The sequence below is a fragment of the Xenopus laevis genome, chromosome 9_10S (genome assembly GCF_017654675.1).
Source record: "Xenopus laevis strain J_2021 chromosome 9_10S, Xenopus_laevis_v10.1, whole genome shotgun sequence".
Lineage (NCBI taxonomy): Eukaryota > Metazoa > Chordata > Amphibia > Anura > Pipidae > Xenopus > Xenopus laevis.
The window spans coordinates 103,445,867-103,464,273 of NC_054388.1; the positions used below are offsets into that span (position 1 = coordinate 103,445,867).

Genomic DNA, 18,407 nt, shown 5'->3' on the forward strand with positions numbered 1-18,407 from the left:
CCAAAAGCTGCTGCCTTTTAAAAAGAAAACCAATCTGGTATAATATCAATTAAAAGCAAATAGAGCGCCCAAACGTCAACGCGTTTCGCTACAATAGTGTTTTCAAGGCAAATGGTGAGAGCTCTACCATCCTACTACTTTATTTGCTGCGCTGACTTATTTACATTTACTCTGCTCCACTACTCTTTCCTCTCTGCTCCACTACTGGGCGACCAGTTCTTCTTTACACCAATATCCAATTGCCCACCTCTCTCCTCTACTACTCTTGTCTCAACTCTGCTCAACCATACTCCTACTCTCACCTCCACTATCCCCCTAACCTCTGCTAAACACTCCCTATAACTGCATCTCTTTTAGCAGGAAAATGACAACCCAGGGAAATCAGTACATTTCTCACTACAGACATATGCTTGAAATATTAAACTTTTGGCTCAAAACTTACCCCGATTTGGCTCCTGATAAACTTGAACCTTACCAAGTTCAACCCCCAGCCGTCTGTTAGAGAAACAAGAGAAACATAACAGTAACCAATGAGCAGGTAAATCAGAGAAGATATGCATCAAAGAGATAATCTGTCGAAATTTCAAGTGGCTGAGGTGTGCTTGTGTATATAGGAGCAAACAACCTGAAAACGGACCAGAACCAGTTGGGGATTATGCATAGGATTTCCTTTAAAGGAAAACTATACCCCCCCCCCATCAATGTAAATATATTGCATAAAAACAGCTCATATGTAAAACCCTGCTTCATCTAAATAAACCATTTTCATAAAAATATACTTTTTAGTATTATGTGCCATTGGGTAATTCTAAATAGAAAACTGCCATTTGAAAAAATAAGGGCCGCCCCTTGGGATCCCAGGATTCATGGTGCACACAAACAAACCATACATGTTAGGTCATGTGAGCCAATTAAAAGACAGAGTTCTGTATTTCACTTCCACACTTTCTTCCTGTTACAGTTGTAGTATTTTTGGTCAGGTGATCTTTGAGAATATCATAAAATGGTTGTTCAAGGCAAGCGATGTAAAAGGGCAATATTTATTTAAATATATATACCAATTGGGTAAGATTCTTTCGTATGCCACTTAATTTGATATAATCTGAACCCAATTGAGCTGCATTTCACTTGTTGAAGACTAAACATCGGACAGAAAGGCCCACAAACAAACAGTAACTAAAAGCCGCGGCAGTAAAGGCCTGGCAGAGCATTAAGAAGGAGGAAACCCAGAATCTGGTGAGGTCCATGAGTTCAAGACTCCAGCCTGTCATTGCCAGCAAAGGGTTTTCAATCAACTATTAGAAATAAACATTTTATTTTCAGTTTTTTAATTTGTCCAATTACTTTTGACAGCCCCTGAAATGAAGTGATTGTGTTAAAAAAGGCTTTAATTCCTCACATTTTTATGCAATCCTTTTGTTCAACCCACTGAATTAAAGCTGAAAGTCTGCAGTTCAACTGCATCTGAGTTGTTTCATTTAAAATTCATTGTGGCAATGTACAGAACCAAAATTAGAACAAAAAAGTTGCCTCTGTCCAAAGATTTATGGGCCTAACTGTAGAACATGTATCTAGGACTTTACCCCTACATAGACACAACAAGCTGATAGGTGCTGCCAAACAGAGCTGCACTCAAGAGCAAGTCATTACTACTCCCCTACTCTCTCTGTTCCAAAGTTCTCACTCAAGGAAATCATTATCCTGGCCATTGTTATATTATGCATTATTGTAAATCATTATGAAGATGTCCCTATGTGAATACCCATGGAGATTCCTGTTGCAAGGCTTTCCCTACTAGAAACCACCATCTAATGTTGTAAACCAGGGGTCCCCAACCTTTTTGGGACCGGGGACAGACTAAAATTTTTTTTGCGAGGACCGGGGTGTCGGGTCGGAGTCAGCAGCAAATTCGGGCCTTGCCGGCGTCCAATTTGGCGCACCTCGTTTTTGAGCACTGGGCTCGGCGGCCCAGTGCAGGAGTGTTCCCGGCCCGTTTTTGGGCCGCGGCCCGCTGGGTGAGGACCCCTGTTGTAAACTACAACTCCTGCCCACACAATAACAGGCTACTCCATGTTCAGGTCTTGCAAATCAGTTCATTAATCACCAGTGTATAACCCCTATGTTATTATGCCAGGGGAATACCTATACACTGTTATTCACCTTGCAAGGACCAGACAAGTAGTAGTTTCAGTTGCTCCGTGTGCCCGGTTTTGCTTAAGTACTGGTATAGGACCGGTTATCCAGAATGCTTGGGACGTGGGGTTTTCCGGATAACGGATCTTTCCGTCATTTGGTCTTTCATACCTTCAGTCTACTTGAAATTCATGTAAACATGAAATAAACCCAATAAACTGGTTTTGCTTTCAATAAGGATTAAAGGACAAGTAACATAAAAATTTTTTTTTAAAAAAATTCGTTAGTTTACCACAAAAAAAAATCCACCAAGACAAATTAAACTTTAAAATCGCACAGCCTTTATTAAGAAATAACTTGCCGAAACTCCGCTTGCGCTCCTCTTCAGAAAAGGCAATCTGGTGACCCATCGTGCGATGCTCGATTTCTCTGCCTTCCTTATAGGAGATAGCCAGGGAGGAGAAATCGAGCGCCGCGCGATGGATCGTCGCCATTTTGGAGTTTCGGTAAGTTATTTGTTAATAAAGGCTGTGCGATTTTTAAGTTTAATTAGTCTTGGTGGGGTTTTTTTTCGTAGTATACTAACAAATTTGTTTAAAAACATTTTTGATGTTACTGGTCCTTTAATTATATCTTAGTTGGGATCAAGTACAAGCTACTGTTTTATTATTATACAGAAAAAGGAAATCATTTCTAAAAATTTGGATTATTTGGATAAAATGAAGTCTTTGGGAGACGGCCTTTCCGTAATCCAGAGCTTTTTGGATAACGGGTTTTCGGATAATGGATCACCTACCTTTAATAACAAAAAACGTTCATTTATTGTATATTTATAAAAACAGGCAAAGTGTGTACAGCACAATCCCTATCCGTTGCACTTATGTTCAACACTTTAAAAGGGGAATTAAAGCACATACAGTGGATTTGTGAACTATAGTGAAAAATAAAGCACCCATAGCTACTATCTATAGGTCTTTTCTTTTACTATTGTAAAGGCTTAACCTTTGAGCTGCCACAACAAGCTTATGCAAGCAGAACTTGACCACACAGTTAACAGAAATATATAGTAGGATATATAGTAGGATCTGGAATAAAACTGGCAATGCTTGCTCAGTTCTGTGAACAGCACAAATCATCTGGGGGTCACCATCTTGTAACTTTGTTATACATCTTTGCAAGACCAAGACTGTGCACATGCTCAGTGTGGTCTGGGCTGCTTAGGGATCGTCATAAATTATCAAAACAGCACAAGTCAAATAATATCTGCCATCAGCCGATACAACAAGACTGATTAATAATCAGAATATACAGACTGCACTGGGTCCTGTGTTGTCATGTAATTTAATGTGGATTTTATAGTTTTTGTATTGTTTAATACAATTTTCCCCAACTCTGCAGAACAAGTGGCTGCAGCAAAGTAATCCTTCAAATAGAATCTCAGTTTATCTGTTTAAATCTGGCTCCATGATCTTTGTCCCTGCAGCTGGAGTTGGAAACAGTAAAGGAGATGTATCTTAGTTGGGATCAAGTATTATTATTACAGAGAAAAAGGAAACCAATTTTAAAAATATGAATTATGAATTATTTGGATAAAATGGGAGTCTATGAGAGACGGCCATTCTGTAATTCAGAGCTTTCTGGACAACGAGTTTTTGGAAAACGGATCCCATACCTGTAATGTACGTGAAGGACTTTGCATGGTTTGGATGTTGACTTACGCACATTCTAAAGGGGAACCCCAACCAAACACTGGTTTTAATAAAAATAATAATAATAAAAGATAGGGATGCTATTTTACCAAACCAAATATGCATATGCAAATTAGGGCCGGAAGGAGAAAAGATTTTTTACTTCCTTATGTCAAAAAGTCATAAGATTTCCTGCCCCACCCCTAATTTGCATATGCAAATTAGGATTTGGTTCGGCGACAAAAGGATTCAGCCGAATCCGAACCCTATTGAAAAAGGCTGAATCCCAAACAGAATCCTGGATTCGGCGCATCCCTAATAAAAGACAATACAATTGTAAGCAACTTTCCAGTATACATCAATGAAACAATATCATTTATAGGTATAGGATTCGTTATACAGAAAGTTCCCAATTAAAAGAAGACCGTCTCCCATAGACACCAATGATTTCCTTTTTCTCTGTAATAATAAATCAGTACATTGGATTCTGGATAACAGGTCCTATACCTGTACAGCAAAATTCTGCATATTTACTGGGTATTACCCACTGAAGTTTCTGTGTGCTGAACACATGAATGTTAAACTGCACCCAGCATTAAATTACAAAACTGTTACACTTTATTGCCGCTTTAAAAATAGCACCCTAAGATCATAACGAAGGCTTTACTGGGTTTCTTTTATGACCCCCCTATCGGCTTATGCAGTTTGCGTGTTTTTTTTCTGTGTCTCTTACATTACAGCTGAACTTAGCCTTTAAAAATGTTACTAAAAATCAGACGACTCTGAGTATATATATAAAAAAAAAAAACGCTTACAGGAAAAGGGAAGTTTACATTGAGAAGTGCATAAATCTTAACATGTTTGTCATAGAGATTTAATTTTAAGCTATTGGGTCAATATGAAATGAATTCAGCATTGCCCTAACAGGTTAATTTTGGCAGCCAAAGAACATAAGGAGAATGAAAACACATAAAAACTGGAATTTTAACGAGTAAGAGCAGGAATAAGTAACTGGAATCTGAGTCACGTTTCCAACCTAATGGGGGATGGAAGAAAAGAGAGCGACTGTCACCTTCAGGTTAACTTTTAGGGTAAGGCCAGACGTGGCGTTTTTGCATCACGTAGGATTCTTTTCCCAACATGCACTTCTCATTGAATTTGGACGCCATATTTATATATCCCGTGGCGGATTTCAGCTTGCAAGCTCCCTGTGAGAATTGCCATAGTGCGTTTTCCATTAGTTTCAGTGGTAGTGCAGTTTATCCGGATTTGCACCTGGCTGTTTTTAAAAACGCAACGTAAAAACACCACGTCTGGCCTTGCCCGTAGTATTTTATAAAATGACATATTCGAAGCAACTTTTCAATTGGTCTTCAATATTTTTTTTTCATAGTTTATGAATTATTTGCCTTCTTCTCCTGACTCTCTAGCTTTTCAAAAGGGGGTCACTGACCTCGTCTAAAAAACAAATGCTCCGTAAAGATCTAATCGTACAAATCAAGGATTCGTACGATTTTCGGATCGTGTGTGGAGGAGAATCCCGACATTTTTCGGAAATCGGTCGTTTGGTTCAATTGGACAGGTTACCCGGCTGCGGGTAATATCTCTGCGTGTATTGCCGATCGTATGATTTTCAGTGGGAGACCAGCTTTGGTCGGACGTAACTTTCATACAATTGCTGTCAGGGGCAGAGCATCGGCTGATCTGTTCTTTTACTACTTTATTTGATCTGAATGGTTAATGGCAGGTCGGGAGATGGGGAAGTCCGATCGTACGATGATTCGTATGATGGGATCTTTGCGTCTGTGGCCAGCTTAAGGCTACCAATTTATTGTTATTGCTACTTTTAATACTCATCTTTCTGTTCCGACCCTTCCCTTATTAATATTTTATATTCTTATTCAAATCAATGCATGGTTGCTAGGGTCATTTGGACCATAGCAACCAGATTGATGACTTTCCAAACTGGAGAGCTGCTGAATAAAAAACAAAGTAACTCAAAAACCACAAATAATAAAAAATTAAAACCAATTGCAAATTGTCTCGGAATATCACTCTCTACTAAAAAGGTGAACAATCCCTTTAAATTTGACATGGGTATAAAGAGGTATTTACATGGGTATAAATATGCTCATAACAGTCTCTGTACAGCGGGATAAAAACACCCAAAATTGCACCGCCCCCATTCACTCTTACAGCCACACAACAAGGGACAATATGGAACCAACAAAGTGGAGGTAACTAAAGAATGGCGTCTCCTAGCAGTGCCCAAACAGGGAACAATGCAGTTTTATGTGCCATGGAAACATACAAATGCTTAAATGGGAAGCCAGTTCTCTATTTTTTGTTATTCAAGAAGGCTACAACTGCCACCACGCAGGTGACAAATTTTTAGGCACGAGGAAATCTCCAAAATGGACCTCGGTATGTGTGTGTCACTTAAGCTTCCCCTTGGGGGAACACAAAAAGAAACTTGCCTTTTCTTAGTAGAGTTCACTTACAGGCAGGTACATTCTTCTAGCAAATGTGCCTTTAAAGGAGAACAAAAGCCTAAAAATGATTGAATCTAAAAATTTCATATTTTATATAGTGAACTTATTGCACGAGGCTAAAGTTTCAGCTTGTCAATAGCAGCAATGATCCAGGACTTCAAACTTGTCACAGGGGGTCACCATCTTGGAAAGTGTCTGTGACACTCACATGCTCAGTGGGCTCTGATTGGCTGTTGAGAAGCTAAGCTTAGGGCTCGTCACTAATTATCCAGCAGAAAATGAGCTTCCCTGGCTGTAATATAAGCTGATGCTACAGGTTTGCTGATTATTAAATTCTGATGCTAATTGCACTGGTTTCTGTGCTGCCATGTAATAATTATCTGTATTAATTACTAATCAGCCTTATATTGTGACATTTCTATTCTATGTGTACTGTATATTGTGAGTGGGTCCCTAAGCTCAGTAAGTGACAGCAGCACAGAGAATGTGCAGTGAATCAGCAGAAAAGAAGATGGGAGCTACTGGGGCATCTTTGGAGACACAGATCTTTACTGCTAAAGGGCTGTGGTTGCCTTGGGCTGGTACAGAAGCACAAAACATCATGTACAACATTTCTAGCTACTTCTTTAGTTCTCCTTTAAGTATATAAATGTCATTCACTTAACTCAGCTTTAGCTTTGGGACCTGGAGGACTGTATTTTTATATATAGTGAATAAAGTACCCCCTCTTGTAAAATATAAGGATATTATAAGTTACCGAGGAGTTTCATGACCATATAAAAACATAAAAACATGAAACTCCAATTCTGATGTAAAAACTCTGTGTTTAGGATTCGGGGGTTCGGCCAAATCCAAAATAGTGGATTCGGTGCATCCCTAATGTTTTTATCGATGATAAACCCCCTTTAAGAAAGGTACTTTCTATACTAGTCACAGGTGATCTCATCTGATCTCAAGACAAAAATAAGATAATTGGTGACCTCTGACTAGATAATTATATGTCAGGGTGAGAAATAAGCATAACCCGTGTATGCCGGGATTCAAACATTTACACAATGTAAAACCTTCAAACAAATGACTCACCGCCAGGGAAAAACACTTGTGCTGGTGTATTTCTCATAAAACCACATTGCTTAAGGCTTATTCCCCACAATATAACCACACCATGGTTTTAATTATTAGTGGAGAAGCCCCATAATTGACTATCCTGCATGGGGATCAATTTTCTCATCCAACCTGTGGCTCTATCAACATGTAGACAACCCTGATATTAAAGGAACAGTTCAGTGTAAAAATAAAAACTGGGTAAATAGATAGGCTGTGCAAAATAAAAAATGTTTCTAATATAGTTAGTCAAAAATTTAATATATAAAGGCTGGAGTGACTGGATGTGTAACATAATAGCCAGAACACTACTTCCTGCTTTTCAGCTCTCTTGGTTTCCACTGATTGGTTACCAGGCAGTAACCAATCAGTGACTGGAGGGGGGGGGCTACATGAGTCATAACTGTTGCTTTTGAATCTGAGCTGAATGCGGAGGACCAATTGCAAACTCACTGAACAGTTATGTCCCATGTGGGCACCCTTATATTCGCTGACTAACTCAGAGTTAGAGATCTGAAAAGCAGGAAGTAGTGTTGTGGCTATTATGTTACACATCCAGTCACTCCAGCCTTTATACATTACATTTTTGGCTAACTAACTATATTAGAAACATTTTACCCAATTTTTTTTTTACACTGAACTGTTTCTTTAAAGGACCAGTAACAGCAAAAACATTTTGTAAACAATTCGTTAGTATGCTACGAAAAAAAAAAGACACCAACACATATTAAACTTTAAAAATAACTTAATTTTAAATTTAATATGTGTCGGCGTCTTTTTTGTAAAATTTTTGCTATTACTGGTCCTTTAAGCATTATATACATAACTTACACATGCAACCCCTTCCCAAAAACATTCTGCTATAAAGTGGCCATACACAGACTGGAAAAAAACCTGCCCCCAAGCCCTAGACAGAGTTGGCAGCTTATTTGTTTATGTATGGGGCCCTCACCATTACTTTTCTGATTAGAATCTCACCAAAAATTGACCATATATCTATTGGATAAGTTATAAAATCCCATTGGGCAAGGACCAATTGGTGCATTGACCTGCAGTTCTGAGGGACAAACTATCAGATGAGCTGGATTTGGCCCAAACAAATAAGCATAACTTTAGGTGCATGGTCAACTTTACTGTATGTACTAACCCAGTGTTACATTCCATTTCCCTACCATCACAGCACCTCACAACTAACACTCACTTTTCCTAACAGGCCTGGATTGGCAATCTGTAAGATTCTAGTAAATTCCCTATTAGGGGTTCTTTGGTCCTTGAAATGCAACCCATTGCCAGAAAGGCAGATACATTAATGGGGGGCAAAAGAATTTCTTCACTGTCTCTCTGCATAGGAGATTCCATTGTGCCTTTTTTGGCATCTGAGCAGATTTATGAATATGGCTTAAAGGAAAACTATACCCCCCACACAATGTAGGTCTCTATAAAAAGATATTGCACAAAACAGCTCATATGTAAAACCCTGCTTCATGTAAATAAACCATTTTCATAATAATATACTTTTTTAGTAGTATGTGCCATTGGGTAACCATAAATAGAAAATTGCCATTTTAAAAATAAGGGCCGCCCCCTGGGATTGTACGATTCACTGTGCACACAAACAAACCATACTTGTTAGGTCACATGAGCCAATTAACAGACAGAGTTGTGTCTTTTGCCTCCACACTTCTTCCTATTACAGTTAGAGCTGCAGTATTTCTGGTCAGGTGATCTCTGAGGCAGCACACAGACCATCACAAAATGGTGGCTCAAGGCAAGAGATGTAAAAGGGCAAGATTTACTTAAATACATTGACCAGTTTGGTAAGATTCTTAAATATGCCACTTAATATGATGTAAACTGTTGCTTAAGTGTTCATTTTGGGGGTATAGTTTTCCTTTAAACTACACTAAATTAAATATTCATGTGTATTCCAAATGGGAAAGAAAAGTCCATTAGGTTTGATTGCAGCAGATAAGCATGACAAAGCCCAAAGGCAGGTGTAAGGGAACAAGAGAATCCAAGTCTGTACAGTGTGGGATTTGGGGGATCAACATTCCTCGGGCTCACACTTGCATGCCAGATTTTATACTTACTCTCCAATCCTCTTGGCTAGTTCCACACATGATGCATTGGAATTGGCAGAAAAAAGCACTAGTCCCCCCTTTGTCACATTCATCCTGGGATGGTCTGGCTGTGTCCCCTACTAATTCAGGATGGCCAGTCCTAGTGGAAAAAAAAAGAAAAAACATTACATTTAGACTTGAAATTTTAAGCTAAGTGGAATCCATGACAATGATATGATGCCCATTTTAAAGGGATTGTTTACCTTTAAATTATCTTTAAGTATGATGTAGAGCGTGATTTTTTTTGGAGTTATTTCGCTTTTTACTCAGCATCTCCCCATTTTGCAGTTTCAGCAATCTGGTTGCTAGGGCTCGTTACCCTAGCAGCCACACATCGATTTGAATAAGAGACTACAATATGAATTTGATGGGGCTTGAATAGAAAGAGGGGTCATAAAAAGTAACAATAACAACAACAACAACAATACAGAGCATTTATTTTTTAGATGGGGTCAGTTGAAAGTTGGAAAGAGTCAGAAGAAGGAGGCAAATAATGTGAAAACTATGGACAATAAATAATGGAGACCAATTGAACAGTTGCTTAGAATTGGCCATTCTATTACTAACTAAAAGTTAACTTAAAGGTGAACTACCCCTTTAATATGTAACTAGTCACAGCTATTGCAAGCCAGAATTTCAAAAATGGCTATTAGAATTCCTCTCGTTTGCAGAATAATGGTACAAAAAAATTAGGGCTATATTATGGAGGTTGAAAATGTGGAGGAAAGGAAGCACACCAATCAATTAATGTCACAAACAAGGAAGGGAACAAGGATTCAGGAGACTTTTGTTTTGGAGAACAGATTTTAATCCCGATAGGTGATGCATCCTCTTAACTGGCAAGATGCTGCATGCTCTATAAGCATTCACTGTACTGTTTTAGGGTATCGAAGTCTCTCCATACTGCATTGCTGTAATCAAGATTTTTTTTTCTCAGTATTTTTTGAATAAAATCAATTTTCATTGGCACAACATCTTCACCCCAACCTTTCCCCCCGTGTGATCAAATCATTGGCATAAGGCTTAAATATTTGTGTCTGCCAGATGTATCCCATGACTTGGTTGGTTGGTGAAGTTGGACACAGATTTTTCCAGATAGTTGACCACCATAATCAAGGTGCCCTTGGATGATATTTAAAAAAGAATATGCAGCAAGATATTTCGAATCAGCTTAAATCGGACCTGTCGCCCCGACATAAAAAGTCCATTACAAATTAAACATGAAATCCAAATGTTTTTATTATTACAGAGAAAATGAAATAATTCTTTTAAAAATATGAAGTACAGGTATGGGGCCGTTCATCCAGAATGCTTGGGACCTGGGGTTTTCCGGATAACGGATCTTTCTGTAATTAGATCTTCATATCTTAAGTCTACTAGAAAATCATGTAAACATGACAAACACAATAAGGATTAATTATATCTTAGTTTGGATCAAGTACAAGCTACTGTTTTATTATTACAGAGAAAATGGAAATTATTTGGAATTTGGAGTATTTCATTATAATTGAGTCTATGGGAGTGGCCTTTCCATAATTCGGAGCATTCTGGATAAAAGGTTTCTCCTATACCTGTATTTGATGAAAATATATAAATATATAAACAATAATTAAACTGTGTGGAATCAAAGTCTTCCCATAGAATTTACTTGCACAGGCATGGGATCCATTATCCATAAACCCCCGAATTACAGAAAGCCTGTCTCTTTTATCCAAATAATCTAAATTTTTCAAAATGATTTCCTTTTTCTCTGTAATAATAAAAAAGTAGCTTGTACTTGATCCCAACTAAGATATAATTAATCCTTATTGGAAGCAAAACCAGTTTATTGGGGTTATTTAATCTTCACATGATTTTCTAGTAGGCTTCAGGTATGCAGATCCAAATTACGGAAAGATCTGTTACCTGGAAAGCCCCAGGTCCCAAGCATTCTGGATAACAGGTCCCATACCTGTATTTGAGCAAACAGGATAGTGTAGGAGAAGCTGCACTTTACATACTCATGATGCACTGCTGCCTTTAATCTCTTGCCGAAAAAGGATAATTTTATGCTTTAGGGCAGAGACTCACGTTAATATTCGGGGAGTTTAGTCACCTGGAGACAAATCGCTTCTTCTTCGGGCGACTAATCTCCCCGAACTGCCGGCTATAATCTAAATCACCGGCGGGATGGCACTGGAATCGATCCGAGTGCCATCCTGCAGGCGATTTCGATTCTAGCCGGCGGGGAGGCAGTTCGGGAGATTAGTCGCCAAAAGAAGAGGCGATTTGTCGCCGGGCAATTATTCTCCCCGAATCTTCTCGACTGTCTCTGCACTTACTGGTCACCAAATACTACTCACTGCCATGCAAACCCAGGGGTATAATACACCCAAATAATTGAGCACAGAATACTTACCTTCTGAAAACAGATTAGTGGTTGGGGAAAAGATCAATTGGAAATTCTGCCCCTGAACAGAATTAATGCAATGCCCCTATTCCAGGGTAGTGCTGAGTGAGCAATCAGAGTTGTCCCTCCTTACATGGGATGAGGACATCTGCGGTGGTATTTGCGAGGGCTGGAAGTTCGCCACTACGTCTATATATACAAAGTCTGCTCTTATCAGAGATTTACAACGGGCCAGAATGCCAGCTAAGCTCTTCTACACTGTGTAAATATCCAGAGGAGGGGGGAGAGGAGAAACAATTTGGCCCGATGAGCTGAGCAACATTTATATTAAATTGGGACTAAAGTCTAAAATAAAATAATGCTAGAAATGCTGTATATTTTATACTTAACATAAACTTACTGCACCAGAAGCCTAATGAAACAAATGATTTATGCTTTCAAAGTGGGCCACAGGTGGTCACTGTAACTTTGTTAAACATATTTGCAAGATCAAGACTGTGCACATGCTCAGTGTGGTCTGGGCTTCAGTTGGGAAGTTAAAGGAAAACTATACCCTCAAAACAAATACTTGAGCAACAGTTTATATCAAATGGTGCCATTTTGAGAAAGCCTGGTGTACCAGCCAAAACGCCAGTCGTGCCTAATAAAATCTGATTCCTTTTCATAAGACCTGCGAGTGCGGCCTCATCTCTGCAAATATATATACTTTTGGCACTCTCGAAATGAACCAATTAGGTATTTGCATTAAATAGATTCCCTATTTAATGCAAATACCTAATTGGATGATGATGATTGGTTCATTTGAATGGTGTATAGACACTCATTAACCAATGAATTGGCAACATGTCACACAACCCCCACTTGTCATTTCCTGTATATCAACCGTTTTTGTGTAGTTGTATCACTTTGAGAAAGGCTGGTGTCCCAGCCGAAACGTTAGAAATTGTGCCCTTATTAAATATTTTTCTACGTATAAGACCTGTGAGTGCTCCTTTTTTGAGGACTATAGATAGATAGATAGAAGGATAGATATATATATATATATATATATATATATATATATATATATATATATATATATATATATATATATATATATATTTGTCTATATGTATTTTGTGATCACACCCTCATTGCACCCCCGCCTAATGGTTTTAAAAATTAGTGGTGAGCACACACAACTTTCCCTTGTTTGTTATAGTTCTACAGGAGCAGTGACCAGCTCCATGTTGTAGCTCCCACCCTCTCCAACTATAGTCAGGTGATCCCACTGGTGTCTAATAAAAGGGCAGCCAAGTTTGGGAGTTTTACTTTGAAAGCAGCAGGTAAGTTGCAGGTAAAACTTAGTCCCTTTGTAAAATGTATAATGAAGCAATATAATTCTTAATGAATCAGATGAAAATTGAGCGTAGGACTGGCCAGATATGGGATGAATGACGTAGTTGGCCAGCTTTTATATATTGCAATATATGGACAAACAATCCCTGTGTTGTTTAAAGGGTAAGGCATTTTTTAGTAGCAGTAGCACAAAATGTCTCTGTCTTAAATATATTGATAATGGGTTGAGTAGAGGACCTCATATATATATATATATATATATATATATATATATATATATATATATATATATATATATATATATTCATTGCACATTTTCAAGTAAATTATAAGTGTAATTGCTACTGAAGATTAATGGGTTTGGTCCAGGAATTCATCACTGCTGAATTATGAACTACGGAGGCCAGGGATTGGATTCTCATGTCAGCTTCTTGTGACCTTGCTCAAGACACTTAATTTACTTGTGCTTTAGGCACATAAGTCAGAGGGTTATCTGTAAATGGCAAATGGACTGGCTGTTCTTGAAGAAATGATGTATATAGTGCTGTGAATAACTAGACTTGTACCAGAATTAAGACAGCAAGTCCCGTTTATCAATCCTATTAGTAGAAGGATGGAGATGGGTAGTTCACTTCTCATGATTTCCTTGGTCCAGTTCAACAGAACAATTGTCTCCTTTCAGTGCAATTTTCGGTGTTATCTTCTCTGTTCACGAATATGTAGTCTGCATGGCAATCAAAAGCCGCATCCACAGAAGAAATGAGAGGAAATTATGTTCAACCAGCATAAATGCATTCGTTTTCTGGCATCACAAACGGTTTTGTTAAACCCTCGCCGTTCTCCTCGGTGATGCCTCTAAAAGATCTGCATTTTTCAAGTCTGTTATTTTAATGATATTCAAACTTAAAAATGACAGTTAAAGAGAATCAGGAAAACCCATATCAAGGGAAAATATTTAAGCCGTGTTTCCGCTCTCTAGTTGATGTTTGCAGAAATTTTTCAGGGCAATTGCTGCCAATAATTTTGCCACCTTTGTGCAATTAAGCAGTGTACTGGTGCCAGTATGGAGGCAAAATGATAGGACAATAATGGATTCAGAAGGCTTCAAAATCCCTTAAACGGACAGTAACATCAAAAAATTAAAGATATTCAGGGCTTTTATGTAATACTGATTCTACAATATGTATTACAGGTAACGGGGGGGGGGGTAATGTACCCCCTGTTGTAAAATATAAGGATACTATGAGTCACCAAGGAGTTTTAGGACTTTTTATATAGATCATATAACTCAGAGGAGACTTCTTATATTTTTACAGCAGGGAGTACATTGTATTATTATAACACACAAGTATACAAGTCATGAGACAGAACACTACAAAAGTGAACACCGATTATAACTGATGACATCACTCAGCGCAGTTAATATAGTGAATAAAGTACCCCCTCTTGTAACTTATAAGGATATTACCGAGGAGTTTCATGACCATATAAAAACATGAGGTTGAGTGATTTTATACAGATCATGGAAGTGCGAGGTAACTTCTAATGTCCTCATATTTTGCAACCGGGGGTACTTTATTTATTATAATACACAAGTTTCAGTGAGTCATGTGACAGAAATGACATCAGACCACACCGTTTATAAGGATATCATTTACAAGATATTCATGGCTTTTGTGTATAAGGATGTAATTTACAGGATATTAATGGATACATGTAAAAGTGTGTATGAAAGAATACCGATTCTACCATATGTATTACAGGTATTGGACCCATTATCAAGAATGCTTGGGAGCTGGAGCTTTCTGGATAATGGATCTTTATACCTTGAGTCTAGTAGAAAACCATGTAAACATTAAATAAACCAAAGAATCTGGTTTTGCTTCCACTAAGGATTAATAATATCTTAGTTGGGATCAAGTATAAGCTGTTTTATTATTACAGAGGATTCTTTCATTTAAATGGAGTTTATGGGAGCCAACCTTTACGTAATTCAGAGCTTTCGGGATAACGGGTTTCGGTATAACGGATCCCATACCTGTACTATACTCAAGGGTTCAAATGAATAAGGAATGTTGATTGTGAGCCCAGCTATGCATTCGGGATGTTTTATAAAACAAAGCAAGCACACAAGACACAAGTAACAGCGCTGAATGCAAGAGGAGGTCAATGTACACACAAGAAACTCATTAGAAACACCAACACATTCCAGGTATAGTAGGGACTTCTGACAGAGCAAGATCGCCTGATGCCTGATAACGAAAAATGTAATGCTTCCTTTGCCAGCAAGTTAAATCATGTTTAAATAACATTAAAGGGGTGGCTCACCTTTAAGTTAACTTTTAGCATGTTATATAATGGCCAATTCTAAGCAACTTTTCAATTGGTCATCATTATTTATTTATTTTTATAGTTTTTTTTTAATGATTTGCCTTCCTTTTCTGACTCTTTCCAGCTTTGAAATGTGGGTCACTGACCCCTATCTAAAAAACAAATGCTTTGTAAAGCTGCAAATTTATAGTTATTGCTACTTTTTACTACTCATACTACTCAGGCCCTCTCCCATTCACATTCTGGTCTCGTATTCAAAGCAGTGCATGGTTGCTAAGGCAATTTGGACCCTAGCAACCACATTGCTGAAACTGCAAACTGGAGAGTTGCTGAATGAAAAGCTAAATTACTCAAAATAATAAAAAATGAAAACCAATTGCAAATTGTCTCAGAATATCACTCTCTGTATCATACTAAAATTTAATTCAAAGATGAACAACTCTTTTAACCAGAAGGAGCAAGGGCAGGGACCAATAAATCAGTTATTTGGAAACTCGAGAGCCACAGCAACCAACACAATATTCAGGAGGCAACTGAAATAATGTGATATATCAGAGAGCACACCCAGAATTCCCAACGCTCCGTCGGTTCATAAGCCACGCTCACAACAAAAGGAGCTGCACTTCCACGTGTGACCAGTACAGATACAGGCCAGCAATGCTGAAATACACAGCCACATGTCTTTATAACCAGGAGCCGAGGGGTATGTTGTGCCAAAAATGATTTTATCATATAAACAGAGCATGGAACGCAGTGTTTTGGATACACTGGGCATATTTGTGCCTCCATATTAATGTTGTTATGAGCCAGAGAGGCCTTTATGCGTCTGCTGTAAAACAGAAGTACCCAAAAAGCACTCATGCAATCTGACAACAGATCAGAACACTGTTATTGCTTCCATCTATAAAACATTAAGCCTCACCCAACTTGTTACGGCTTTTCTATTTCTCCTAAAAAGGCATCTTTCAAAAGAGGAAAGGATTCAAAACTCCCAGCACCCCCCTCCCCCTTACACCAGTCTCCCACTTGTGAAGGAATGTTGGGAAGTGTAGTTCAGTGGCCGTCAGAGACCAGCGAGCTATGGATTCTCAGAAGTCATATAAAGCAAGGGAACAAAATATCATTTGCAATGTCCTGGACACCATAAAATCTATTCATAACATGAACAGATTACAGCGTGTATGAAATGAGAAATTTGCACTGACCGGGGGTTGCATATGGAATATAGAGAGTGGTCATTGGAACAGCCAAAGCTTCCGATGGAGGAGAAGGGGCTCCTTTCTATGTAGGAATACTTGGGGCTTTGAATTAACCAGGGAAGCTCTTACTGGACTGTAACCCCTTTCAGCGGCTGACGATTTGCAGGGAGTTAAAGTCAGTGCAGCAATGCCCTCATGCATCACTGCAAACACCCCGCTGTCCTTAAAGAAACAGACCTGACAGATGTAGTTAGAGGGCCACAAGCTGCACACCCCCTATCCAGTAAGCTCTAACTAGCAGGGCCCTGTCCTACCACTGGGATAGAGAGAGAGAGAGAGAGAGAGAGAGAGAGAGAGAGAGAGAGAGAGAGAGAGAGAGAGAGAGAGAGAGAGATAATAGATAGATAGATAGATAGATAGATAGATAGATACAGACAGACACACATTATATATATATATATATATATATATATATATATATATATATATATATAGTATGGGGGGGAGAGAGAGAGAGAGAGAGAGAGAGAGAGGCATCAAGAATGCAGAGGGCTCAGTAGGGCCCTAATTAAAGGACAGCTTCTATATATATATATATTAGTATGTACAATATATGTATATAAAGAGAGATGTAATGACAGTGTGAGGGGATAGACAGACAGATAGTGCAGAAGTCAGTATGTGAAGGTGCAAGTGTGTGAGTGTTGAGAGAGAGAGAGAGAGAGAGAGAAGGCAGAAAGATAAAATAACTGGGTATAATGAGGTTGGCATGTGCCAAGTGCCAGACAGAGGAATCCCATGCACTGACACTGTAGTAAAGAAGTCCCAGGCCTATCACATAAACTCACTGTGTGCCAGCCAGCCCTCCATCCCCTCGCGTACCTGTGCTCTCCACCAGCCAGTCCAGCTGCTCCAGGGACCCTCCTGCTTCTTCTTTCTCTAGGACTCACTCGCTCCCTCTCTCGGGCACTGAAAATGGCGGCGCAGCATGAGCCTAGCGAGTACCGATAGCATCGATGGAAGCCCAGACTTGGTCCCCGCCTACTTCCACGGCTTGCGGCGTCATAAGACTTTCAGGCCTGTCAATGACAAGGAGGCAAGAAGCAGTGAGCGCCGAGCGCATCGATCTCCACTTGGTGATAGAGGGGCGGGGGGAGTAGCGGCTAGTGTGAGACATAGAGGAGTGCCCACTGCCCATTGCCCACTGCCCAGCCTCACCCTTTACAAACGCTTCAAATGCAAAAAGAAAGAAAACTGTTTGCAATCCGTATGGCATTGTCTCTCTGTTTCCTTAAACAATTCTATAGCAGAAAGGAGAGGCAGGTGAAAGGCTTCACTTCATTAAAATCCTAAAATTCTATGTACACCAAAGAAAACCCTTAAGATTTGAATATGAATAAACTAAGGTTTCGCCTGTTCTAGTAACCACTAGCAACCAAAGAATGAGAGTGTCTGATTGGCTGCTGTGGTGGCTGCTGTGGGCAGTGTCTGACTGGGCCCCTCAGGGCTTCCACCTCAAGAACCTGCTCTACCACCTGCAATGGTTTGATAATTCACATAAATGGAGACAGAACTGGCATCAGAAATCACAGCGACCCATACAACAACATTTT

At 39.0% G+C, this 18,407-nt stretch overlaps 1 protein-coding gene across 1 annotated transcript in view; it reads right to left on the reverse strand.

The window, feature by feature from the left end:
* The window catches only part of LOC108703217 (phosphoribosyl pyrophosphate synthase-associated protein 2), a 41,883-nt gene extending 24,047 nt beyond the window's left edge, over positions 1–17,836 (reverse strand). The window contains exons 1-3 of the mRNA XM_018239294.2: positions 17,677–17,836; positions 9,508–9,637; positions 443–495 (exon numbers count right to left, since the gene is read on the reverse strand). Of these exons, the coding sequence (XP_018094783.1) occupies positions 443–495; positions 9,508–9,590 (136 nt within the window). The 5' untranslated portion in view covers positions 9,591–9,637; positions 17,677–17,836. The remainder of the gene's footprint in view (positions 1–442; positions 496–9,507; positions 9,638–17,676) is intronic.
* Between the last annotated feature and the right edge of the window lie 571 nt (positions 17,837–18,407).